The sequence below is a fragment of the Anolis sagrei genome, chromosome 2, assembly GCF_037176765.1.
Source record: "Anolis sagrei isolate rAnoSag1 chromosome 2, rAnoSag1.mat, whole genome shotgun sequence".
Classification (NCBI taxonomy): Eukaryota; Metazoa; Chordata; class Lepidosauria; order Squamata; family Dactyloidae; genus Anolis; species Anolis sagrei.
Genome location: NC_090022.1, coordinates 166,861,434 through 166,889,419, shown reverse-complemented (window position 1 = coordinate 166,889,419; position 27,986 = coordinate 166,861,434). Strand labels below are relative to the sequence as shown.

The 27,986-nt window shown below is 43.1% G+C and overlaps 2 protein-coding genes across 3 annotated transcripts in view; one reads left to right on the top strand and one right to left on the bottom strand.

The window, feature by feature from the left end:
- EXOSC8 (exosome component 8) overlaps nucleotides 1-267 on the bottom strand; it is a 29,014-nt gene extending 28,747 nt beyond the window's left edge. The window contains exon 1 of one of the 2 annotated variants that reach the window (XM_067464073.1): nucleotides 34-267. In XM_067464073.1, the coding sequence (XP_067320174.1) occupies nucleotides 34-252 (219 nt within the window). In that variant the 5' untranslated portion in view covers nucleotides 253-267. The remainder of the gene's footprint in view (nucleotides 1-33) is intronic. The other variant, XM_060763441.2, reaches the window with a different exon arrangement.
- Nucleotides 160-27,753, top strand: ALG5 (ALG5 dolichyl-phosphate beta-glucosyltransferase). Its single transcript, XM_060763440.2, has 10 exons — nucleotides 160-482; nucleotides 5,389-5,560; nucleotides 5,688-5,734; nucleotides 6,075-6,143; nucleotides 12,861-12,953; nucleotides 17,103-17,216; nucleotides 18,851-18,910; nucleotides 23,319-23,470; nucleotides 23,993-24,078; nucleotides 27,542-27,753. The coding sequence occupies exons 1-10, from the start codon at nucleotides 423-425 to the stop codon at nucleotides 27,652-27,654; spliced, it is 966 nt and encodes a 321-aa protein (XP_060619423.1). The 5' UTR covers nucleotides 160-422; the 3' UTR covers nucleotides 27,655-27,753.
- Nucleotides 27,754-27,986: the final 233 nt, after the last annotated feature.

Here is a 27,986-nt window from a genome sequence, read left to right as displayed (position 1 = left end):
GTCCTCAACACGGCTCTGGGCGCCGCTCCTCACCTGAACCCACCGGCCGCCGCCATTCTCCCTCACGCGCTCCTCAAAGGGCCAATGAGGACGCTCTAGGCTCCCGACCTGGGTGGGTCTGAGCGGAAGGAAGCGAGCGCGGCGCCGGAAGTGCTCCTTTTGGCGGAAGGACGGGTAACGATCGAAATCTCCGTCACGTTCCACCAACCCAGAAGCCCAAACGCGTGCTTCCGCCCTCAAAGGCCATGGCATGACCGCCCTCAAAACTCCAGAAGAGGACGACTTGGGCCCGCCAATTGCGGCGCTCCCTGTCTCCGGAAGCTAAGGCTGTAGCGGCCCTTTGCCCCGCCTTGTGGCTCTGCCCGCTTCCGCCTCCGTGTCTTTTCCTGCAAGCTGGGCGTTCTTGCCGTTTGCGGGGAGCGATGGAGCTGCTGTGGCTGGTGGAAGGACTGGCGGCGCTGGCGGGGGTCGGGCTGGTCCTGGTGAGCGTGGCAGGCTGCTGCGGGGCTCTGGGTGGGCTTTTCGGGCACCCTTCTCCGTCTCTAGGGGCTCTGAGCGAACAACCCCACGCTATCCTTTAAATAAGGTTCATAATTACAGCTGATGGTTTGGAAAGGCCATTTGAAAGAACAACCTATTCCTTGGTCGTCTTTGAAATGAGGTGCTGGGTTTGGGCCTGCCACTTTTGGACTCTCGCTTGCTGGGGTGTTCCAGCGAGTGTCTCTGTAGATCTAAGAAAACTATGTCTTGATTTAAGTCGTTGACGTGCTGGCTGATACCCAAACAGGGGATGAGCTGGAGATGTCTCTGCCTTGGTCCTTTCACTATTGGCTGCTACTTCCCGGCGGATGTCAGGTGGTGCAATACCGGCTAAGCAGTGTAATTTCTCCAGTGGTGTGGGGCACAGACACCCTGTGATAATGCAGCATGTCTAATTAAGAGCCACATCTACTGTTTTAGTGTGGTGAGATGTGTTCCACACTGGGCATGCATACTCAGCAGCAGAGTAGCATAGCGCAAGGGCAGATGTCTTCACTGTGTCTGGTTGTGATCCCCAGGTTGTGCCAGTCTGCTTTCGTATTATGTTGTTTCTAGCGCCCACGTTTTGTTTGATGTTCAGGCAGTGCTTCTTGTAGGTCAGAGCACGGTCCAAAGTGACTCCCAGGTATTTGGGTGTGTTGCAATGCTCCAGTGGGATTCCTTCCCAGGTAATCCTCAGAGCTCGGGATGCTTGTCTGTTCTTAAGGTGAAAGGCGCATGTCTGTGTTTTAGATGGATTAGGGATCAGTTGGTTTTCCCTGTAATAGGCAGTAAGAGCACCTAGAGCTTCGGAGAGCTTCTGTTCTACCATCTCAAAGCTCCCTGCTTGAGCGGTAATGGCACGATCATCAGCATAGATGAAACTCTCTGTCCCTTCTGACAGTGGCTGGTCATTTGTGTAGATGTTGAACATGGATGGAGCAAGCACGCTCCCCTGAGGCAGGCCGTTCTTCAGTTTCCGCCATCTGCTTCTCTGGCCCTGGAACTCCACAAAGAAGCTCCTGTTTTGTAGCAGGTTTCCTATGAGGCGGGTGAGGTGGTAGTCCTTTGTGATATTATGCATTTTTCTCAGGAGGAGGTGGTGGTTCACAGTATCATAGGCTGCTGACAAGTCTATGAAGACAGCTCCTGTGATCTGCTGCCTTTCAAAGCCATCTTCTATGTGCTGAGGGCCAATTTACGGTCTCTCAGACTATAGTCTGAAAAAACATGGACAAATTCCAGTGCACACTGCAGGTGTCTTATTTGTAGTGCAAAAAAAAAATCCATGAAAGAACAAGACAATATTTACAACGAAAAACAATTCTAACCATCACAAACTTACCAGTATTTCAACGGAAAGTGTGGATTTGCTTTTGGCTGATTAGAGAGTCAAGTTAATTAGGATTGTCATGTGCCTTCGAGTCGCTTCAGACTGAAGGCGGATCTCAGTCTTAAGTTTAGGGCAGGGAATGGGTGAATTACCTTGGAGGGCCTTATCTGGCCCACAGACCTTAGTCCCCTTGCTTATATGATACCCACCATGATAATCAAGATTAAAGTAAAATGACCAAAGTTGGGGCATCTTCCTCCAGAATAGAATCCTTAATGCCCATTGGCACTCTTTCAGCTAAACCACACTGCATTGGAGCCCCTGGTGGCGTAGTGGATTAAAGCCCTGTGCTGGCAGGACTGAAGACCGACAGGTTGCAGGTTCGAATCCGGGGAGAGGCGGATGAGCTCCGTCTATCAGCTCCAGCTCCTCATGCGGGGACATGAGAGAAGCCTCCCACAAGGATGATAAAACATCAAATCATCCAGGCGTCCCCTGGGCAACGTTCTTGCAGATGGCCAATTCTCTCACACCAGAAGCGACTCCGGTCGTTCCTGACACGACAACAAAAAAAACCCACACTGCATGGCAAAAGCAATGAACCAAGGGAACACTCCAGCAACCCGCTCAAGTGGAAGAGGGAGTTGGGAGGGAAATAACCCACATTCTCTGCATCTCTTAAGATGCAGGCTCTGAAACCAGATGGAGGCCATCCTGTGTGTTGCATATAAGCACTATCCAGGCCTCAACCTGGTTCGACGGCTTGCCATCAAACCATCCATACCACTTCCCCTATGTTGGTTTTGAACTAGTCAGTATAAATCACTATTTCTTAAACTGTGGGCCCTGATCCCGAATGGAATTTCCTTTGCTCAGTGTTGGGGTCATGAGAAATTTGGCAGCAGTAAAAGGTTTCTGAACACCCTGGTGTATCTTCGGGCATTTACAGTTGAAGATGTAATGTCCCTAGAAGAGAAATGATGCTTACCCCTGGAGAGGGGTACATCCTGGGAAACAAATCTTCCATAGAAGTTGGATGCTCCCCCCTCTTCATTTTTTGCTGTATGCTTTCACTCCTCTATATCTATGGATTCTGCATGCATGGAAAAGGCAAAGTATGCATGTTTATCTGTTTCTACCATTAAGGCTGTTGCTAGATAAAGTGGCCCTCTGTGATGCCACTGGTTGGGGCTGTTGCTAGGGGAAGTGGCCCTCTGTGATCTTGTTGGTTGACATGCATAAGAGAACCATGTTGTCATGGAGACATTGTAGGAGCCCCCAGTGGTGCAGTGGGTTAAACCACTGTGCTGGCAGGATAGGTCGCAGGTTCAAATCCGGGGAGAGGCAGATGAGCTCCCTCTATCAGCTTCAGCTCCTCATGCGGGGACATGAGAGAAGCCTCCCACAAGGATGATAAAAACATAAAATCATCTGGGCGTCCCCTGGGCAACGTCCTTTCAGATGGCCAATTCTCTCACACCAGAAGTGACTTGCAGTTTCTTAAGTCGCTTCTGACATGACAAAAAAAAATGGAGACATTGTGAGGTAGGCCTTCTCAGAGCTGGAGAAGGGAGACAGTATGTGGGGAGCAGTCCTAACAACACCCAGGTAATGCCAGGTATACTTGATTTTGCCATTTTTATAAGGGGTACCATTGTATTAGGCCCTTGGGACTTGAGCATCTACAGATTTTTGTATCCACAGGGGAGTCTGGAAACCAAAGTGCCCACTGTACTTAATAACACTGTTCAACGGAGAAAAAGTTGCGGGCCTGAAAATAGTTGTTCTTTTATGATTTTGGGGTGCTGAAAACGAAAATGACATTTAAAAATGTATATTGGCTCTAGTTTTTATGATATAAGCAATCACGTGATCACGTATGGTTGAAAAAAATGCATGTTGCGACTTACACTATGGACGATTCTAGAAAGTTGCGGGCCTGAAAATAGCTGTTCTTTTATGATTTTGGGGTCCTGAAAACAAAAATGACATTTAAAAATGTATATTGGCTCTAGTTTTTATGATATAAGCAATCACGTGATCATGTATGTTTGAAAAAATGCATGTTGCGACTTACACTATGGAAGATTCTAGAAAGTTGCGGGCCTGAAAATAGCTGTTCTTTTATGATTTTGGGGTCCTGAAAACGAAAATGACATTTAAAAATGTATATTGGCTCTAGTTTTTATGATATAAGCAATCACGTGATCATGTATGTTTGAAAAAATGCATGTTGCGACTTACACTATGGAAGATTCTAAAATACTCTAGAAAGTTTGATGACGCAGTATTAGTGCCATGTACAAAAGCCAGAAAGCCCTATTTAAGGCCAGACTTTTGAACGGTGAGGGTCAGTCAGTTGAAGACTGAGACAGTATCGTTAAACATCGTTTTACATTGTTCTTTTTACTGTAGTTATGCCTCACACGTGTGTAAATAAAGCACTATGGGGAAAAGATATCAAGGCAAATGGACTCCGTCAATGCTGTCAGACTACTGCTGGAGCATTGTAAGAAACAATCCTTTCCTTGAATACAAAAGAAAAGTCAAGAGAAGCAAACAGGATATAAACTAAAGTCACGATTAAAGCAACATTTAAACTTTCAGACTTTTCAACTGCATTAGGCCTACTAATATAGTGTCTTGCTGCACAAACATAAACAATAGACTAATTAAATAAATATTTCTCATGTATAAACTATTGGCAATATAATTTGACTAAAATTTAGTAAATATTCACGGTTTATATACATGCAGTAAGGTTAGGCGCATTATCATAATATTAACAAATTACCTATTGTGGAGAAAATTGAAATAGCTGTTGCATAAAAACCAGAGCCAATTAACACATTTAATTATTATATTTGAATTCAGCATGTTAAATTTATTAAGAAATGGCACATTTCGTTTCCGTAACTGAGAAAAACTGAAAATTTGTAGAACAGTGTAATTTGTCAGTCTGAAAGTAACACATTTGTCATTTATCAGACTTTCCAAGTGTTTGCCGAAGTCCTTGCACATGTTGTTTCAGAAAACCAGAAAACCATTGAGTCACTACAGGTTGTGACTATGGGCCCTTCCACACAGCTCTATATCATAGGATATCAAGGCAAAAAATCCCACATTATCTGAGTGTGGACTCAGATAACCCTGTTCAAAGCAGATATTGTGGGATTTTATGCCTCGATATCCTGGGATATAGGACTGTGTGGAAGGGCTGTACAAAGACCTGGTCTGTATTTTCATAATATCTCTCAATTGTCAGCATTATCCAGTGCTATGAGACACTATTGAAACTTTTATTGTTTTGTTCTTAAATCTTGACAGTACAAGAACTGTCAACAAGAACTGTCTAGCCGCCCTGATTCCCTCTTTGGAAGTCGAGAATAGGATGGGATGTAAATGTTCTAAATAAATAAATAAATAAATTTGTGTTGATGTAGATTCTGCCTACACTACAAAAAATGATTTTTTTTCCCTATGTAAACATTGCATGACATTAAATAGCTTCACATTTTCTTTTTCTTCCCTCCCAGACAGCTTTTATTGCACATATAACTGCATCAACGTTGCCAAACCTTTATAGACATGAGGATGAAAAGTTTTTTCTGAATGCCGAAGATAAGAAGGAACCTGTGCCAAACCTCCATGATCTTCCAACACATGAACTTTCCATAGTTGTGCCTTCGTATAATGAGGAAAAACGGTGTAAGATAAAGTTCCTGTTTTCCTTACGTCTGTATGCTAACAACATGCTTTACATTTGTCTCCCCCATCCCACTAATGCAGTTTTACTTAAACTAGATTCTTCTCTCTCCTCCACTTTTTCTTACAGTGCCATCAATGATGGATGAAGCTTTAAACTATCTGGAAAAGAGACAGGTATTTAAAGTAGTGCTTTGACATTACTATTTTTTCAGTATCTAATGAAAATATTCTTAAGGGTTTTTTTTTGGTGTTCTGATTATTATTATAAAAGAGCATATTATACCAGGTCTGGGTGATGATGATGATGATGATTTCTGCCTTTTGTAATGTGCTCAAAACAGCACAGCTGCCCTCCCTCTACTTTGTCACCACAACAGTTCTGTGAGATTGGTAAGGCTGAGATAAGCTTTCATGGCTTACTTAGTCCTGAACGTGGATTTTCCAAATTGCAATCCCACACTTTAACTTTTTCTTCACACTGGTTCTCAAACTACCCTTCTTCTTACTTTTATAGAAACAAGATCCTGCATTCACATATGAGATCATTGTGGTTGATGATGGCAGCAGAGATCACACCACAAAGGTATAGTATATAATTGCATTCTACAGATTGTGTGCGCATTGTCAGTGATATTTCTGTTTCTTTTAAGAAAAGGCACCTAATTCATGTTTTGAAGCAGGTTACTGATAAGATAGTAAGCACAGAAAATTAGAAGAAACTAACATTTTTATATCATCTTCCTCTTTCATACTTCCTATACAGTGAAAAGACTTTATTCTTGATCAGAAGACAGATGTGGTATGCATTACAGAAACCTGGATACGAGAAGGAGATAATATTCCCTTGTATGAACTAACACCTTCAGGTTTCCAGATGCTTCAAAGATCTCGAAAGAGGAGGGGTGGGTGGGAATAGTAGCCCGCGATCATTTCTCCATTAGAACTATTCCTACCCCAGATATTATGGGTATCGAATGTATAGGTTTGACATTGGTTACTAGGGAAAGTGTGACTATCCTCTTAGTTTATCGGGCCCCTGGGGCCCCGAACGAGAGCATCCCCAAGTTATTAGACCTTGTGGCGGTCTGGGCCCTGAAGTTCCCAAGTCTCATCGTATTGGGAGACTTCAATGTACATGCAGATAGGTTGTTGTCTTCGATAGCAAGGGACCTAGTACAATCTATGGAAACAATAGGCTTCTCATTAATGGTCCTACTCATCGAGCTGGGTACACCTTGGACTTGATTTTTAGTATCGGAATACAAGTGAGACTATCCTCAGTCTTAGAGATTCCTTGGTCTGACCACTACATCCTGAACACTCAAATAGAGATTCCACCACCACAGCGTCCGGAGACTGAACAAATTTTTGTGCGGCTGAGGAAGCTGATGGATCCTATAAACTTTAAAGTTTCCTTTAAAAACTGGATTACACCGCTGATTCTCTATGTGAACAAGTGGAAAAATGGAACAAAAATCTATCAACTGCCTTAGATATAGTTGCCCCTAAACGGACTCTTCGTCCTCATCTCCATGGTTCAAGGATGCATTATGACAGATGAAACTTGAGCGGAAGAGATTAGAACGTAAATGGCACAAGAAACCTGATGAAACATCTAAGTCGGCTTTTGAAATACATCGAAAAATCTACGAAGTAGCCACCAGAGAGGCTAAAAAAGAATATAATTCCTCATTGATAGCTTCTGCCAGATCTCAATCTGCTCAAATATTTAAAATTGTTCGTAACATCACAAATCCAACTCATCCGGCCAAAGATGTGGCTAGTCAAGATATTACAGCAGAGACTTTATAAATAAGATCAATCTGCTCTGCGAAGGGCTACCTCCCACAGAGGACACATCGAGGGAACTAGAGGCCTTCGGCCATCTAGTGGCCAACTTCTTGAACATTTTGTGTCATTAGAAATGGAAGACCTGGAAAAGACTCTAGCTGCAGCAAGACCAACTACCTGCTCCCTCGATCCTTGCCCCTCCTGGTTGGTTAAGGAGTGCTGGGAGGGACTACGAGATCCCTTAAGGAGCATCATCAACAGTTCCTTGGAGCAAGGAATTTTTCCAGATTGCCTGAAAGAAGCAGTGGTCCACCCTCTCTTGAAAAAATCAAGTCTAGATGCCACCATATCTAGTAACTATCGCCCAGTTTCAAACCTTCTGTTTTTGGGCAAGGTGATTGAATGGACAGTGGTGGGGCAGCTACAGCAATTCTTAGATGAGACTGCGGGTTTGGACCCCTTTCAATCAGGTTTTTGTTCAGGTCATGGGACAGAGACTGTCTTGGTAGCTATTACTGATGAAATTCGCCATCAGTTAGACTGAGGCGGATCAGCGCTATTGGTACTCTTGGACTTCACAACTGCATTCAACACCGTGGACCATGACTTGCTGATTCATCGATTGGCTATGTCTGGTGTACGAAGTTTAGCCCTTAAATGGTTCAATTCATTCCTCCGGGACCGGAGACAGAGGGTGGAGTGGTTAGGCCAAAGCTTGGAGAGCTCCTGCCTTTGTTGTGGAGTTCTCCAGGGTGCTATCCTCTCGCCCCTGCTATTTAACATCTATGTCCGGCCACTTGCTGGACTGGTGCGGAGCTTTGGCATAGAGTGCTACCAGTATGCAGATGATACCCAGCTATTCTTGCGTCTTGAACCTGGGACAACCACAATTCCTGAGAACTTTAAGCTGTGTTTGGAAGCAGTGATGAGTTGGCTGCGAGCGAGCAGACTAAAAGTGAATCCTGCAAAAACTGAAATACTCTGGCCCGGCCAGCCGCCAGAATTAATCCAGTCTCTGCCTGATTTCGATGGGGAAGCTTTGGTTCGTCTGCCACAGTTAAAAGCCTTGGGGTTGTGTTGGACTCATTGCTGACGATGGAGGCCCACATCACTGCCATAAGTAAGCAGACCTTTTTTCATCTTTGCCAGGCAAGGAAATTGGCATCCTATCTTTTGGTAGAAGCATTGGCAACGGTAATCCACGCAACAGTCACCATGAGGTTGGACTATTGCAAAGCCTTATATGCTGGCCTTCCGAAGTCAACAACCCAGAAGATTCAGATGGTCCAAAATGCAGCGGCCAGGCTGTTAGCGGGATCATCTATAAGATCCCATATTACACCAATTCTGCAACAACTGCATTGGCTACCAATAGAACATTGGATCTCTTACAAGATACTGATCCTGACATTTAGAGCTCAAAATGGCCAAGGACCTTTATATCTTAGGGACCGCCTCATTCCTTTTCTCCATCCGTGGTCACCTCGATCCACCCAGGAAAATCTCCTATACATACCAGGCCCTAGGGAGGTACACCTGGAAGCTACAAGGTGTAGAGCTTTTTCAACCTATGCTCCAATTCTGTGGAACTCATTGCCTCCATATATTAGAGCAATGTCGGAGTTGCGACCTTTTGTAAAGGCGCTCAAGACTTGGCTGTTTGGTTGTGCATTTAAGTAAAGTGGTCAGATCTAATTTGCCCAATAGTCACTGTTGAATGTTTTTATGTTGAATGTTTTTATATTGTGTAAATGCTATTTTAAATTGTAAGTCGCTCGGAGCCCCTTGGTGGAGAGCGACTAATTTAGAAGAAATAAAGTGAAGTGAAGTGAAAAAAACTTTTCAGAAGTTCTTGTTTCTTCTTAAAGTTGAACCCAGCAAGTTGTTAGTTTCATTAATAATTAGTTTCAGACAAATCATTTCCCAGCACATAGAGAAGGAACCTCTTGTTGTTTGGGTTGCTTTTCCTTCTCTCCAGATAGATAGGAAAAGGGGGGAAACCCTTCTAATTTCCCTACACAAGGAACAATCTGTGGAAGACTGGTATTTTTTGTTGCCTACTACTCCAATAGGACCTATTTGTCATTGCTTTGATTCATTGTTGTAGCAGCACCAGTCTTTGCTTTGATTTACGAAGCTAATCCATCAACTGAGAGAAAGGGGTGAGTACTCCCGCACCCCCAAGGAAACTTCCACAGGATCTGTTTACCTGGATTGGTGTGCTTTTGATCCAGGAGGCTGTCACTATTGTGATTGCAGGCATACTACACTGCATTTGACTCAGAGTACTACTGGGTGAGTAAACAGGGAGCTGTCAGTCATGTGATAACTCCCCCAGCTCCCCAGCCTAGAAGACTTGTAGCAGTATATTTCCACTTTTGGCTTGGATGGCCACTGTCTTGGACCCCCCCTACTGGAGGACAATGGGGAGTTCTCAGCTGCTGATTATCTGAGAAAATTTGCGCACTGCTGTACCCTCTGAGGAAAAGGCATATCCTCCCCCCCCCCCCCCGGGCCTCTGGAACTCTCTCCCTAAAGAAATAAAACTGGCACCCTCCTTGTTCTCTTTTAAAAAACAGATAAATGTATTTATGTGCTTTAGCATATAGAGAGGAAGAGGTTTAGAGTTATTATGTATAATTACCATCAACTGGAAATAGTGTTTCACTCTGGCTTTGTTGGCTGCATAAAATTTTAATAATTTTAAATGTATTTTTAGATTTGACAAGGTTTGTGTTGTGTTTTAATGTTAGATGTGATATAATTTATCTGTTATGTTATTATTTAATTTTTGATTATGTGTTATAATTTTGTGTTATATGTGGATTTATTTCTGAGATTTGGTTGGGTTCTTTATTTGTTTTTGTTGGTTTCCTCAGGTAGATATGTGTGGGATATAAATAAAGTATTTTTATTTTTATTATTATTTTACTGACATAAAAATACAGTATGTCACAGCAAACGAGATATATATGCTGGATTTTGTATTACAAAATCGCAAGTCGAACACTTCCCAAGCGTCTAGGACTGTGTGATGTATTTTCGAATGATGCACGCAGATCCAAGTAATGTGCAGTTGACAGATTATGATTTTGTCAATGTTTATTGTTTTAAAAAAGCCGGCTGAGATCTTTTGGCACGGCACCTAGTGTGCCGATTACCACTGGAACCACCTATACAGGGCCTTCTCGGTGGTGGCCCCTCGGCTATGGAATGCCCTACCCGTAGACATCAGGCAGGCCCCTTCGTTGCTGGAGTTCCGGAGGAAGGTCAAGACGTGGCTCTATGAACAGGCGTTCGGTCAACAAGGCAACTGAACTCATGAAGACGGTATAAATGAACAAAGGAATGGTAGAAGGATTATGAGAACGGAATCTGATTTTACTGAGGCGTTGATGACCACGTTGTTTTGTCTTGTATTGTCTGTCGTGTATGTTGTGTTTTAATCTAATTGTTATTGTTATATAAATTGCATTGTAAACCGCATTGAGTCGCCGATTTAGGCTGAAAAATGCGGTATAAAAATAAAGCAAATAAATAAATAAATAAATAAATAAATAATACTGGTTTATGCCAGAGCCTTTGCACTTCGATTTTGTGGTCCTGATAACGGCTGAGTTTTTCCTGTTGTTTTTCCTTAATGCAACTGTCAACTGGTATGGTGACATCAATAATCCAAACTTTTTTCTTTTCCACAATTGTGATGTCTGGTGTATTGTGTTGCAAAACTTTATCAGTCTGGATTCAAAAGTCCCACAGTATTTTTCGTGTTCATTTTCCACTACTTTTGCAGGTTTATGATCCCACAAGTTCTTTACTGCTGGGAGGTGGTACTTGTGACATAAGTTGCAATGAATCACTTGGGCTAGAGAGTTGGGCCTCTGTTTGTAGTCTGTCTGTGCAATTTTTTGCAGCAACTGAGGATATGATCAATTGTTTCATCAGCTTATTTATTATTATTATTGGGGTAAGGCCTATATCATAGTTTCAGAGATGAAGGTGAGAGAAATCTCCTTGGAAGTGCCCTTCCTGGCTAACTTCATACAAATGGTAAGGAAGGACTAGAGCAAGTCGGCCTCATATAGACCAAGTCGTAGTGCTACTAACAAGCCATATAGCCTACCTAAGAAGGTAATAACTATGCTTAAACTCCTTTAGTTGACATCTCCATATTTTCCTCGTGTTCTCTGTTGTTTTCTATGCAGTCCAACCCACATTTTGGCCTTTAGGAGAGCTGACTTTCGAAAATTAAAGGAAATACTGAGCAGCATTCCTTGGACACAGATACTAAAAGACAAGGGAGTTACGGATGGATGGGAGTATTTCAGGAGTGAAATACTCAAGGGGCAATTGCAAACAGTGCCATCAAAGAGAAAAAATAGGACAAGTGCAAAGAAGCCAGAATGGATATCCAAAGAACTTCTAACTGTGCTAAGATTCAAAAGAGACATGCACAATAAGTGGAAAAAGGGAGAAATCACCAAAGAAGAATTTAAACAAATAGGCAACTCCTGTAGGGAAAAGGTCCACAAGGCCAAAGAACAAAACGAGCTCAGGCTTGCTAGGTACATTAAAAAGAATAAAAAGGGGTTCTTATGTGAGTAGAAAAAGGAAGAACAAGGAGGGGATAGGGCCTCTTCAAGGAGAAGATGGGGCAGTGCTTACAGGGGATAGGGAAAAGGCAGAACTACTTAATGCCTTCTTTGCCTCGCTCATCTCACAAAAAGAACATTTTTGTTAACGACTTAGATGAAGGGTTAGGAGGTATAATCATCAAGTTTTCAGATGACATCAAATTGGGAGGGATAGCCAATACTCCAGAGGACAGGAGCAGAATTCAAAACCATCTTAACAGATTAGAGAGATGGGCCAAAACTAACAAAATGAAGTTTAGTAGGGACAAATGCAAGATACTCCACTTAGGGAGAAAAAATGATATGCAAAGATACAAAATGGGGGACACGTGGTTCAAGAGCAGTACATGTGAAAAAGATCTTGGGGTCCTTGGGGACAACAAGTTAAACATGAGTCAACAATGTGATGCGGCGGCAAAAAAAGCCAATAGGATTTTGGCCTGCATCAATAGGAGCATAGTGTCTAGATCCAGGGAAGCCATGCTGCCCCTCTATTCTGCCTTGGTTAGACCACACCTGGAATATTGTGTCCAATTCTGGGCACCACAATTGAAGAGAGATACTGATAAGCTGGAATGTGTCCAGAGGAGGGTGACTAAAATGATCAAGAGTCTGGAGAACAAGCTCTATGAGGAGTGGCTTAAAGAGCTGGGCATGTTTAGCCTGCAGAAGAGAAGGCTGAGAGAAGATTCTATGCCAGGGTGGAAAACAAAGATTCCAGTCCAGAAATAAATAACATAAATAGAAAGGTGGGAGAGCACATTAGGTTTCATACATCTTGTGTGAAGTGTTAATGTTTAATTCAGATTTTATGTCATGTCATAAGCATTTTTGTTAATTCCTGTGTCTTTTTCCAATTTACCTTCACCCTGTAGGTTGCACTGAAGTATACTAAAAAATACGGCAGTGACAAAGTGAGAGTTCTCAGTCTGGTGAAGAATCGTGGAAAAGGAGGAGCTGTCAAAATGGTAATAGACTCACTTTTGCTTTCTGTAACTATATTGTTGCCCTAGCAAGGAAAGATTAAGAGGTTTTTTTTAATTTGTGCATATAATCGTTTTTTTAAATGACTGAAGAAATCTGAGTACATTGCAACATTGTGTCATTGGCAAATAAGCAAATCTAATTTATATGTAATTGTAAATTTGAGTAATTCTGGATTTTATTTTATTTATCCATGCATTGATATTTTCCACCTGACATGAGGTGCATTGTCCTATGAATCTTGTTATAACAATTCAGTAATAAGACCTGCCTGTGCTACTGTGTTTTTGGCTCCTTGGGCTGGCTGGATGCACCAGCAGTTGACTGTTCAGGTGATTAAGTACACTGTGTCTGGGCATTCATATTCAGTAGCCAAAGAGGACCTAGTGAATTGCATGAACATTTTGGAACTAGTTACTGTATATACTCGAGTATAAGCTGACCCTAATATAAGCTGAGGCACCTAATTTTACCACAAAAAAAACTGGGAAAACTTTTTGACTTGAGTATAAACCGAGGGTGGGAAATGCAGCAGTTACTGGTAAATTTCAAAAATAAAATAGATATGAATAAAATCACATTAATTGAGGCATCAGTAGGTTAAATGTTTCTGAATATTTACCATATTTCAAAGAAAAACAAACTAGTTCTGTAAGTGGAAAAGGAGGGTCAACAAAAACAATATGGTATCAACAATATAATAATAATAATAATAATAATAATAATAATAATAATAATAATAAGGAGCAGCACCAGGAAACTACAGGCCAGTAACATGTCTGCCCACTATGTTTAAACTATTGACCGGCATCATAGCTGACAGAATTCAAGATTATCTTGAAGAAAATAAATAACATCTTGCCAGATGAACAGAAAGGCAACAAACGGAAAAGCAGGGGCACAGAAGACCAGTTATTAATTGACAAAATGATTTTGGAAAACTGCAAAAGCCGAAAAATGTGGATTAACTACAAAAAAAGCCTTTGACTTACTCCCACACAGTTGGATCATCAAGTGCCTAGACACCATTGGGATTTGTAAAAATGCTGGCACTTTTATTGAAAATATTATGAAGCACTGGAAAACTGAACTGTTTGTTGGAAATGCAAACTGTGGACTTGTCAACATCAGAAGAGGAATTTTCCAGGGAGACTCATTGTCCCCACTGCTTTTCATCATTGCCATGATCCCTTTGTCAACAATCTCAGCTATCAAAACACTAACCTCGGCTATCAAAAGTCTCAGAGATCTCACAAAATTTCACATCTGCTATACATGGGTGACCTGAAGCTGTATGGGAAAACCGAAACTGAAATCCAGTCTGTGACTAACACTGTCCGAATCTTTAGCACTGGTGTCAACATGGAGTTTTGTTTGGAGAAATGTTCGACAGTGGCACTGAAGAAGGGAAAAATCACTGAAAGTGAGGGCATAAATATGCCTAATGGACAAGCGATAAAGGGCTATAAATATCTGAGCTTACTACAGCTGGACAACATCAAACATGAACATGTGAAAACTGTGGTCAGCAAAGAACACATTCAAAGAGTCAGAAAAATTCTCAAGAGCAAGCTCAATAGAGGCAATACCATCAAGGCCATAAACACCTGGGCAATACCTGTCATAAGATATACTGCTGGCATTATAAACAGGATGCAGGCAGAACTGGACAATTTGGACAGAAAAACAAGAAAATTCGTGACCATTCATAATTCACTACATCCCCGCAGTGATGTTGACTGGCTCTATCCGCCTAGAAAGTCTGGTGGCAGAGGACTCTTACAAGTCAAACAGAAGAAAAACATGCCCTGGCAGAATATGTCAAGGACAACCAAGAACCTGCTTTAATTAAAGTGAATAATCAGAAACTTCTCAAAGCACAGCAGACAAAGAACCAGTACAAGAAAACTGCACTACAAACCAGAGCTGACAGCTGGCACAACAAAGCATTGCACGGGCGGTTCCTTGACAAAATTGAAGGAAAGATTGGCAGGGAGAAGACCTGGTTATGGCTCATGAATGGAACCCTGAAGAAGGAGACAGAAGGCCTGATTCTTGCAGCCCAGGAGCAAGCCATCAGAACCAATGCCATTAAGGCCAGGATTGAAAAATCAGGTAATGACCCAAAATGCAGACTGTGTAAGGAAGCTGATGAAACCATGGACCATATAAATAATAATAAAACTTTATTTATACCCCACCTCCATCTCCCCCAAGGGGACTCGAGGCGGCTTACATAAGACCACGCCCATCAATACAGTAAACACAATATAAACACACACAAAAACAACAGAAACTTGAAAATAAATTACATAAGAAGCAAAACCAATATAAATAAGCGACACAGCAGCATAAAATCAAACATTAAAACACAAATGATCACGCTGGGCAGGGCCAAATTCAAAGATAAAATTTTAAAACACTGGGAGATAGGACAATGTAAAAAATTGTAAAAATCAGGGAGGGGATCCGAGGATGAGGTAGGATTTAATTGCACGAATCATAAAATAAAGTGCTTCTGAGGTCCCTGGGAAGTGTTCGACTTACGATTTTTTGATACGAAATCCAGCATATAGATCTCATTTGCTGTGACATACTGTGCTTTTGTGTCCGTAAAATTTATTTGTACTCCACCCTATGTCCCCATGGGGACTCGGGGCGAATTCCAACATAGTAACAGGCAATATAAACAAAAGAAACATTACACTTTCAAATAAAAGACAATACTAAACATTGTACAATAAGTTAAAATAAACAGTTGCATTAAATAATTATCATTAAAAGCAATTAAAAAGCTAGACAAGGTAAAGTGTGATATCAGTTCCCTTTTGCCTCCTCTCAGGTTTCTTTTCTTGACGCAGCCTAGAACAGCACTGGCTTTTTTAGCTGCAGCATCACACTGTTGGCTCGTGTACAACTAAGACTCATTTCATAGAATCCTAGAGTGGGAAGGGACCTCAAAAGGCCATCTAGTCCAATCCCCTTCACTCTGCCTTCATGAAGCAAAAACACCCCAGACAGGTGGTCATCTAGATCTGAACTGGACTGATAAGTTTTGTACCTGTGTATGCTGAACACATGAAGGTTGTGAGTGAACCAAATATGTTATTTTATCAAAGTCCACTTCATATTTGTCTCTTGAGTGCATGATATAGAATAAATTGTTTTATGGGAGAGTAGATATTATATTTTGGGCACTGAAAAACACTTCTGAAGCACTGCTGTTTTGATGCATTGGCAGGGCAAGGAAGGGGAGGGGGCAATCTGCACATGCTCCGGGGCACGCTGTTTCTTGTCATCTTAACATGCCATGCTGGAGGGTTGGCACCTGCACCAAGGAGGAGACTGAGCCGGTGAATGAGAAGGAAGTGTTGCCGGCGGAGGCCATGGAAATGCTGGACTTCTGCGAAAGAAGGCAGGAGGGAAGGAAGGGAGCCACCAGGGCAAAGCAAGAAGGCAAGAGGCAGGGAGGGAGAGCAGGAAGGGATGAGAAAGAGGCGTGACCTGGTGCAAGCTTCTGCTTTCCTGCAGCCTTGCAATAGCACAATGAGAGCACCTGTTGCTTCCAGAAGATGCTTTCATTGTGCTTTTGCATGTTGCAGGAAGGCAGCAGCTTGCACCAGGCCACACCCCTTTCTCATCCCTTCCTGCTCTCCTTCCCTCCCTGAATCTTTGCCTTCTTGCCTTGCCTTGGTGGCTCCCTTCCTTCGCAAAAGCCTAGCAACACTGCCTCCTCGGTGCAGGCACCCGCACTCCAGCTCAGCATGTTAAGATGATGAGAGACAGGGTGCCCTGGGGCACGTGCAGAATGCCCCTCCCCTCTCCTGACCAGTGACCTGCATGTCTCCATGAAATGGGCCGGAGGAGGAGAAGGACCAGCAGTATTAGCAGCCTTCTCCTCCATCGCACTCCATGGAGCCAAACGCCAGCCGGCTTCAGAGCTTTTTTTCCTCAGCCTCCCACCGTAGCTTATACCTTGGCTCAAATATAAGCCAAGGAGGGCTTTTTCAGTCTTCAAAAAGGGCTGAAAAACTCAGGTTATATTCGAGTATATACAGTATATCAAATGAAACATGCCTTACGTGGATTAAAATCAGTACTAATATGAAACCTTGGATTATTTTTACACGCAGGGTGTTTTCATTTCACGAGGGAAAAAAATCCTCATGGCAGATGCTGATGGTGCCACAAAGTTTGAAGATATTGAAAAAGTAGAAAAAGGTCTTGAGAGTCTTCAGCCTTGGCCTGTGAGTTTTTTGCTTGTTCACTTATTTTTATTATGGTAGATGACTATGTTGATAATCTTTTTCAACCAATAAATAAATCCTGATTTGTATATTTGCATATCTATTTATTGAGGTATATTTCATGTGACTTTCAAATATCACCATTTGTAGAGATCCTTATCAAAATGTAAGACGTGATCCAGAAGTTGGAACACACATATCTCCTACTCAAATCAGTCAGATCTAACAATGTAATGTTTCTCAGGAGTGTATTTGTGGCAGAATAATATTGGGTATTCTGTGTTAATATTTGCCGTTATGGTTTAGTGCAAAATAGGTTCTGACTTTTGACTTTTCAGCACTGACTATAAATGATCACTGTGGTACCAGTTCCATTGTTAATGAACTATGTTTTCTGTAGCAGCCTTAAATTTAGATATGAACTAGCTTTCCCTGCCACGCGTTGCTGTGGCCCACCTTACCTCCCTCTTTCTCTCCTTCTTTCCCTCATTCCCTTTTCTTCTTTCCTTCTCTCCTTCCTTCCTTCTCTTCCTCTTTCCTTCTTCCTTTTCTTTCTCTTCTTCCTTTCTTTCTCTTCTTTCTTTGCTCCTCTTTCCTTCCTTTTCTTTCCTTCTCTCCTTCCTTCCTTCTCTTCCTCTTTCCTTCTTCCTTTTCTTTCCCTTTCTCTTTCTTCCTTCTCTGCCTCTTTCCTTCCTTCCTTCCTTTGGTTTTTGTTTCCGTTCGTCCCTTTGTCTGTCCTTCCTTCCCCCCTCTTTCTCTTTCTTTCTCTTCTTCCTTTGCTCCTCTTTCCTTCCTTTTCTTTCCTTATCTCCTTCCTTCTTTCTCTACCCATTTCTTTCCATCCCTCTTCTTTTCTTCTTTCTTTTCTTCCTTCTCTACCTCTTCCCTTCCTTCCTTCGCTTTTTGCTTCCATGTTTCCTTCTCTGTTTCCTTCCTTCCTTCGATGTTTTTCCTCTTCCTTGATTGGGCCCGCCTCCTAGGAGGCTGCAACCACCGCGTCGCTCGGCGAGGCCTCGGTTGTTATGGCGGTTCCGCCGGAAGTGCTGGGAGCAAGGCTGACAGGCGAGGGAGCGGAAGTGCGGGAAGGGGTGGGGGGGTGAAGGAAGGGGGCGTGACTTCCCGGAGGGGGCGTGGGAGGAGGGAAGGATTGAGTCAGGGCAGGAAAGGGCAGGGCGGCGAAAGGAGGGGGCATGACTTCCGTGGAGGGGGCGTGGTCGGCGGAGGAGGAGGTGGAGGAGGGAAAGAATTGAGTCAGGACGGGTAGGGGCAGGGCAGCAAAGGGAGTAGGCGTGGTTTGCGGCGAGGGAGCATTCTCCGGCAATGTGCGCGCGGCGGGGGACTCGCGCCGGGGCGCCTCTGCACATACTCCCTTTGTTTTCGAAATTGTGGGTTTGTTGAAATGTTGTTTACTATTTTGATGAGAGTTGTGCATACCTTGTGGGTTGAGGTATGTGCACGCCAAGTTTGGGGAGTTTTGGTCCAGGGGTTTTCGCATTTTGCTGTCCCGTTGAACGCCCCTAACAGATTTATATATATAGATTGCACATAGAAATTATGCTTAGAAATGCCATCTCTTCCTACCATTGATTTGTTGAGTTTTTCCAACAGTTGTAAATGTATTATTTCCTCTCTAGGACCAGATGGCCATCGCCTGTGGCTCTCGAGCTCACTTGGAGAAAGATTCAATAGCCCAGGTAAGGTTGGCTTTTCTAATTTTACTTCTATACATTCATTCAGTGGACATGCCTATCTGCCCCTGGAGGCTCACTCAGCCATGGAAAGATGGTACACAACTCTTTGCTCCATGGAACATGGAGAAAGGCACTCACGATGACATGGATAGGCAGGATTTATAAATTAAGGAGGAATAGATGGATGTAGCATGTTACAAAAAGTGTGATATATTGCTTTCCTGAAGCAAGGGGTGGCTATCGGGCCCATCAGACGATCTGGCTGTTATTCTCTCCTACTATCAATGTAGGAAAAAATATTAGGGTCAGAGGAAATGTTGAATAGATCTCCACCACAATGAAACTTCATACTGCAAATAAAAAACTACAAATGCAGTTTTCATCACTGCTTCCTAGGCACTGGTAGGGGAAAAGGATATTTAATGTGTATAGCTGCTGCACAGATAACATCATTGGGAAAGGTTTGGCATCTTCTGTTATGGGCCTACAATAAAAGTGTAAAGGCCTTCTGGATAATGAATACATCTCTTAGAGACAAAGAAGAATTACCTGAGCAAAAGTCTTAAAATTCTAATCAAAAGGACTTAAAATGAAGTTCTGGAATTGGGATAACAAAAAACAATAACCTAAAGGACAAAGAAGGAGGCAACGCAGTGATCTGCTTGTAAATGCAGCTGAGAAATTGAGAAAGTTGATCCATATCTTCCAGGTTCCAGATATTAATATAGGTGGCAAATGGTGGACAGAATTAACTTGATAAACAGGAATGTGGTATAATCTGGTATCATAGAATCATAGAGTTGGAAGAGACCTCATGGGCCATACAGTCCAACCCCCTGCCAAGAAGCAGGAAAATTGCATTCAAAGCACCCCCGACATATGGCCACCCAACCTCTGTTTAAAAGCCTCCAAAGAAGGAGCCTCCACCACAATCCAGGGAAGAGACTTCCACTGCTGAACAACTCTCAGAGTAAGAAAGTTCTTCCTAATGTTCAGATGGAATCTCCTTTCTTGTGGTTTGAAGCCATTGTTCCGCATCCTAGTCTCCAGGGCAGCAGAAAACAAGCTTGCTTCCTCCTCCCCATGACTTCCTCTCACATTTTTCTACATGGCTATCATGTCTCCTCTCAGCCTTCTCTTCTTCAAGCTAAACATGCCCAGCTCTTTAAGCCGCTCCTCATAGGTCTTGTTTTCCAGACCCTTGATCATTTTAGTTGCCCTCTTCTGGACACATTCCAGCTTGTCAATATCTCTCTTCAATGGTGGTGCCCAGAATTGGACACAGTATTCCAGGTGTGGTCTAACCAAGGCAGAATAGAGGGGAAGCATGACATCCCTGGATCTAGACACTATGCTCCTATTGATGCAGGCCAAATTCCCATTGGCTTTTTTTGCCGCCGCATCACATTGTTGGCTCATGTTTAACTTGTCCACGAAGACTCATCCCCCATTTTGTATCTTTGCTTTCATTTTTTCTGTCTTAAGTGGAGTATCATTGGTATATGTCACTGTTGAACTTCATTTTGTTAGTTTTGGCCCATCTCTCTGATCTGTTAAGATGGCTTTGAATTCTGCTCCTGTCCTCTGGAGTATTGGTTATCCTTCCCAATTTGATGTCGTGTGCAAACTTGATGATCATACCTTCTAGCTCTTCATCTAAGTCATTAATAAAGATGTTGAACAGGACCGGGCCCAGGACGGAACTCTGCGGCACTCCGCTCGTCACTTCTTTCCAAGATGAAGAGGAAGCATTGGTGAGCACCCTCTGGGTTCGTCCACTTAACCAATTACAGATCCACCTAACCGTAGTTTTGCCTATCCCACATTTGCCTATTGTATTTTCTGGCATATAAGGCGACTGGGGGTATAAGGTGACCACTAACATTTCAACACAAAATACTTGCCGTTTAAGACGACTCCGCATTCCATGGAAGCTGGCTGGGGGTGATGGTCTGCTGGGCTGTCCCCGCCGCTCTACCCACTTTACTTTCAAGGCTTTCCTCCGCCCCGCCGCTCACCTCCTCCAAAGGCCACTGGGCTCGCCCAAGGAAGCGCCTCTGGAAGACAACTCTCAGCAGCCCTGGGTGGCAGCGTGCCTCGGATGTGCTTGCTGACGCATTATGGGAGCCATAGGAGTAAGGGAACTACGGCTCTCAGAATACCTCAGTGATCACATCCAAGGCATGCTGCAGCCCCGGGCAGCGACATGCCTGGGATGTGCTTGCAGAGGCATTCTGAGAGCCGTAGGAGTCAGGGAACCATGGCTCTCAGAATGCCTCAGCGAGCACATCCCAGGCACGCTGCTGCCGTGGCTGTTGGGAGTTGTCCAAAGGCGCTTCTTTGGGCCCAGACGAGCCCAGTGGCCTTCAAAGGTGTGTGTTCGGGGGCAGAGGAGGGCCATGAAAGTAGAGCAGGGAGAGAGGCAGGGACAGCCTGCCACTCCTCCTCCCCATGCCCTCCCTCTGCCCTTCTCCTCCTCACTCCCTTCTAAGGTAGTTAGATTTTTTTTCTTTTAATTGTTATTTTAATTTTATACCCAGCATACTAGACAGCCCCCGACTTTTCATAAGATTTTCCAGGCCTAAAAAATTGTCTAGTACGTCGGAAAATATGGTAGTTTATTTGCCAGAAGGTCATGGGGGACCTTGTCGAGGGCCTTAGTGAAGTCCAGATACGCTACATCCACGGCATTCCCTGCATCTACCCAGCTTGTTACTCTATCGAAAAAAGAGATCAAATTAGTCTGGCATGACATGTTTTTGCTAAATCCATGTTGACTAATAGCGATGACCGCACTTGTTTCTAAGTGTTTGCAGACCACTTCCTTAACAATATTTTCCAGAATTTTGCCTGGTATCGACGTGAGGCTGACCAGACAGTAAGTGTTTGGGCTGTCCTTTTTTCCCTTCTTGAAGATTGGGACCACGTTTGCCCTCCTCCAATCTGCTAGGATTTCTCATATTCTCCAAGAACTCTCAAAGATTATTGCCAGTGGTTGCGAGATGACTTCTGCTAGTTCCTTCAATACTCTTGGGTGTAGTTGATCTGGCCCCGGGGACTTGAATTCGTTTGGAGTGGCCAGGTATTCCTGGACGACTTGTTTTCCAATTGGATGTCCTCTAATCCCTCATCCACTCCACCTTGCTGAGGTTGAAGATTACTTTCTTTTTGTGAGAAGAGCGAGGCAAAGAAGGCATTAAGTAGTTCTGCCTTTTCCCTATCCTGTCAGCATTGCCCCATCTTCTCCTCGAAGAGGCCTATCACCTCCTTGTTCTTCCTTTTTCTACTAATGTAAGAAAAGAAGCCCTTTTATTGTTTTTTAATGTCTCTGGCAAGCCTGAGCTCGTTTTGTGCTTTAGCTTTGCAAACCTTTTCCCTTCAGGAATTTGCTATTTGTTTGAATTCTTCTTTGGTGGTTTCTCCTTCTTTCCTCTTCTTGTGCATTTCTCTTTTGAGTCTTAGCAGTTAGAAATTCTTTGTACATCCATTCTGGCTTCTTTGCACTTGTCCTATTTTTTCTCTTTGTTAGCACTGTTTGCAATTGCGCCTTCACTTCACTTCACTTTATTTCTTAATTAGTCGCTCTCCACCAAGGTGCTCCGAGGGACTTACAGTCTAAAAAAGCATTTACACAATATAAAAACATTCAACATAAAAACATTCAACAGTGACTATTTGGCAAATTAGATCTGATTACTTAAATGCACAACCAAACAGCCAAGTCTTGAGTGCCTTTACAAAAGGTCGCAGCTCCGGCATTGCTCTAATGTATGGAGGCAATGAGTTCCACAGAATTGGAGCATAGGTCGAAAAAGATCTATGCCTTGTAGCTTCCAGGTGTACCTCCATAGGGCCCAGTATATATAGGAGATTTTCCTGGGTGGATCGAGGTGGCCACTGATGGAGAAAAGGAATGAGGTGGTCCCTAAGATATAAAGGTCCTTGGCCTTGAGTCTTTCACTCTTGAAAAACTCCCATCCATCTGTAACTCGTTTGTCTTTTAGTATCTTTGAAAGCTGGTGGATTGATACTCTTACAACAAACTACCACTCAGCTTGCTAATTATATTGATACTTTCAGTTTTATCAATTTGGAATCACAGTTTTAAAAAAAGTTTTTTTTATTAATATTGAATTGATGTTGTGACTTTTTCTCCACGTGTGATCCAACATGGCATTTTAAAATTAAGGCTTTGATATATCCAAAAGTACTCCTTTATTATATCAAATTAAATCTGTACAGTATCTCAATTTTGCTTATTTCTCGTCCTAGATACAAATAATGATTGCTATAAAATACCATGTTTTCATTTGTTTTTGTTTTTTAATTTGCAAAGTTTATACATGTTGCTATGGTAGAATTTTACCAGTTTCTGAATAGTGATAATTAACATTTTGCCTTTTGTCTGCAGAGGTCATATTTCCGAACACTTCTCATGTATGGATTCCATTTTTTAGTATGGTTTCTTTGTGTGAAGGAAATCAAAGACACTCAATGTGGTTTTAAATTACTAACCCGTGAGGCTGCTGCTCAGACTTTTTCTGTACTTCATATAGAGCGTTGGTAGGTATTATGTTCCTCAATCATTTTGATTCCTTGGAAGCAGTTTTGGACCTAGTAAAAAGACAGATTTCAAGAAGTCACCTGGTTCTGGGGCAGGGAAGGTAACAAGGGGTGAAAGTGAGATTCACATTGTTGCTAACTTTGTCTTCAATTAGGGATAAGGAGTGACAGCTGAAGTGAAAAGCATAATTTAAAAATACACTTGGAAGTATTGGTTTTTCTTCAAAGAGAGAGCTGATGCCAGATAAGAAAGCACACTAGAGCAGCGGGTGAAAGGTGTCCCAACTTTGGGAATTGTGCTTCTTCACCATATATTGAAATTGCCACTTTCTGTAATAGAAAAAGAATAGGCATGCCAAAATTATTTTTGTCTTTTGTGTTATTGGCCAGAAAATAGTGATTTTGGATATATGTCTCATGTCTACTCCTTTGTGTTCAAAAGAAGCTTTTGAATGTTACAGGTATGTGAAAAAGACCAGGCATAATTTCAAGGCAGTACTGAGTGTTCATGTTGTGTTGCAGGGCATTTGATGTGGAACTACTCTATATTGCTCAGTGCCTTAAAATACCAATAGCAGAAGTTGCTGTCAACTGGACAGAAATCGAAGGTCAGTTAATCTCGAAAACATTTCACTGAGTTCTTTGTGTTCATCTTCTTTTTCTCCCTGAATAAGAATGCTCAATATTCATATTCTAGCTCAGCCTCTCCCACCCATGAAGGTCACTCTCCTTTCTGCATGCCCTCTCCTGCCTCTCTGCTTCCTAGTATGAGATACAGTTATGGTGCAGCTGAAAGAACCAGGATTTCTTTTACACTCTAGCACCCTTTCACCCAGCACCACACCAGAGTCCAGTAATTCAATCTAAAAATGATTATTAAAAACTAGATAAAAAGGAGAGAAAGGGCAATTCCAAAAGGGTCAGTAGAATAGAAAATACAAAATAGCAGCAATCTAAAAATGTCAAGGAACATAAACCAAGGAAATCAAAATCCACAGCAGTACTCCAAGCATAAATCCATGAACGTGAAAACAGGAACTTTTCTATGGTAAACTCTTCAAGAAAAGACAGGCATACACAAGAGCAGGAAACTTGAGAATACTTGAACCAAGAACTTGGTTCTTGGTTGCCATGGACCGACCACTAACTGCTCAGATTTAGACTTATGGCAACCCCTAACCTTCGCAGGGGTGGAGGACCCATTAAGTTGGTCTGCCCCAGGAGACTTATGGATCCGGATGGATTCCTGACGGCTCTTGGGGAGTTTCCCGCCACCTCGGTAAGTGATCCTGTTGATGCTCTGGTCACTCTCTGGAATGGGGAGATGACTAGGGCAATAGACACTACTGCTCCAGAACGTCCCCTCTCAAGTAGCTGAGCTAAACCAGCTCCTTGGTTCAACAAGGAACTGGCAGCAATGAAGCGAAGGAAGAGGGAACTAGAGAGCGTGTGGCGTTCTGATCCGAGCGAGCCAAATCAAACATGGTTTGTGGCCTTTTTATTGCCTCTGCAAAGAACCGTCTGGCTGAGCTGTTTCGAGTTGTCAGAGGCCTTTTAAATCCCACCACCCAAGATGGGAGCCCTAACAACTCAGCAGCCCGCTGTGAAGCTTTTGCTCAGTTCTTTGCAGACAAAGTCGCTTTGATCCGGTCTGGTCTGGACACCATGTTAACGGCAGTCTCTGAGGATGTAGCTGGAGCACCTGCTTGTCTGGTTTTGATAGATTAATTTCAATTGGTGAAACCTGAGGATGTGGACAAGATACTTGGAGGAATGAGGCCTACCACATGTATCCTAGACCCCTGCCCATCCTGGCTTTTAAAGGAAGCCAGAGGGGGATTGGCCGAGTGGGTAAAGGAAGGCAATATTCCAGCGAGCTTAAAACAAGCTATAATAAAACCGCTGTTGAAAAAAAACCATCACTGGACCCCACTCAATTTGACAACTATCAGCCTGTTTCCAATCTCCCCTTTCTGGGCAAAGTCCTGGAACGTGTGGTGGCTTCACAACTCCAGGTATTCTTGGAAGACACGGATTATCTGGATCCGGCACAGTCTGGCATTAGGCCGGGTCATGAAACCAAGACAGCCTTGGTCGCCTTAGTGGATGATCTACACCGGGAGCTGGACAGGGGGAGTGTGTCCCTGTTGGTTTTGCTGGACCTCTCAGCAGCCTTTGATACGGTCGACCACGGTATCCTTCTGGGTCGCCTCATGGGAATGGACCTTGGAGGTACTGTTCAGCAGTGGCTCTGATACTTTCTAGAAGGTCAATCTCAGAAGGTGCTATTGGGAGTGAATCATTAGATCGTAGTCAAACGCTGCGGTAAGGTCGAGAAGTACCAGTAGCACAGATCCACCATTGTCAGACTGGCGACGGAGTTCATCCGTAATGGCAACCAGGACTGTCTCCGTCTCATGGCCTGGGCGAAAACCTGACTGGAAAGGGTCCAGGCCAGCTGTGTCATCCAGGAATTGTTGCAATTGTCCCAGTACAGCCCGCTCTATCACCTTACCTAAGAATGGCAGATTATTTATTTATTTATTTACTTCTCAGCCCTCAGGCGACTCAGAGCGGTTAACAACAAATTCCAATATACACAGTAGAAAATCATTGAACATTTAAAAGCAAAGTGATTAAACATCAATACATCAATACATCAATTTAACAAATCCATCACGTCTCATTAATAAAATCAGAATCCAGTCTCCATATCCATTTTCCGTGTTCCAATAATAAATTCAATTGCACTGCCTAGTTGAATGCCTGTTCGAACAGCCAGGTCTTCACTCTCCTCCGGAATGCCAGTAGGGAGGGGGCCGATCTAATGTCCGTAGGAAGGGCGTTCCACAGCCGAGGGGCCACCACTGAGAAGGCCCTGTCTCTCGTCCCCGCCAGGCGTGCTTGTGAAGCCGGTGGGATCGAGAGCAGGGCCTCCCCAGACGATCTTAATGTCCTAATTAGAATTAGAAACAGTAATTGGCAAGGGTCATAGGATCCAAGCTAGGTTTCTTTAACAAGGGACAAACCCTTGCCTCTTTGAGGTTGTCCGGAAAAAAACCCTGTTCAAGAGAGCCATTTATTATACTGCACAACGGATCGAGTAGACCTTCCAAGCAGCTCTTAATCAGCCCAGAGGGGCACGGATCAAGAGAACAGGTGGTTGGTTTTGCAGTAGCCAGAATTCTGGCGACATCTTCCGTGTCAAGCGGTGTAAATTGATCGAAGATAGGCCTGCTAAGTGGCCACAAGGTCTCCAGCTCACTCAAAGTGTCGACTGTGGGGGGGGGGGGGGGGGGGGGTTCCTGCCAATTCACGGTCATTTTGTTAGTGAAAAAATTCTGGAATGCCAAAGCTGTAATAGGCATAGTTGTTGAGTTCTGGACTAAAGGAGCCAGACTAATCAAGGCACGAACAATTTTGAATAACTGTGCTAGGCGCGATCTAGCAGAGGCTATTAAGGAAGAATTATATGATTTTTTAGCATCCTTGACGGCTGACTCATAGGACTTGCGAAAAGCCTTAAAAGTAGACATTGACACTTCGTCAGGTTTCCGTTGCCACTGATGTTCCAGCCGCTTTCGTGCTTGCTTCATCATCCGTAGCTTGTTAGTGTACCAAGGGGACCGATTCCGGCGAGGGCGGAAGTGGCGTCTGGGAGCAATCTCATCCAAGGCAGCCAACAGACTGGTGTTCCAGTTGTTGACTTGCTCATTGAGAGTGATGCACACAGTTCCAAGGCCCTTAAGGGCATTCAAAAACCTGGCAGGTTCCATGAGTCTTCTAGAGCGGGCAAGGATTGGTTTGACAGCTTGGGAAGGAGGGGATGGAGTCTCGATTCAGGCCTTCAGGGCAGCGTGGTTGGTCCAGGGGACATCAATTACTGCCGATAAAGATGTTCGTACTCCAATATGCATAATATGTCTGACTATGCCATCCTTGAGAAACAGTGCTATACTGTATTCCATTGTTTAGCAGTAATGTAAGTACTTCTGAACATATTTGAAAGTGTCTCTTATAGTCAGACTATATGTACAAAAAATAACACTTTCCCCTTGTTTTTAATAATAGGTTCCAAATTGGTTCCCTTCTGGAGTTGGCTACAGATGGGGAGAGACCTTCTCTTTATACGACTGAGATATTTAACTAGGGCCTGGCACCTTAGAAGAAGAAAAGAAAATTAAGTTATTTATGCTGGTCCAAAATAATTGTTCAGATAATTATAGTCGGGTTTTCCAACAGCTATGAAATAAAGATAATACTGAGATTACTCTTCATTACTATTCCGTATTGCACTTGTGAACTCTTTTGAAAACAGTCAAGGATATTGATGTGGTCTTTTTTAAGTTTACAATTGAGTATCATTCTTTAATCCTTGCAACAGCAATTGTGGATTGTTTTTATTTTGCACAACACATTCCTGTAAACCAAGACAATATAAAAGAGGAATTAATACATGCTAAAAGCCCCATGGATTGTTGTTTTCTCTTTGCCAAATCATTGTTTGCATATTTAC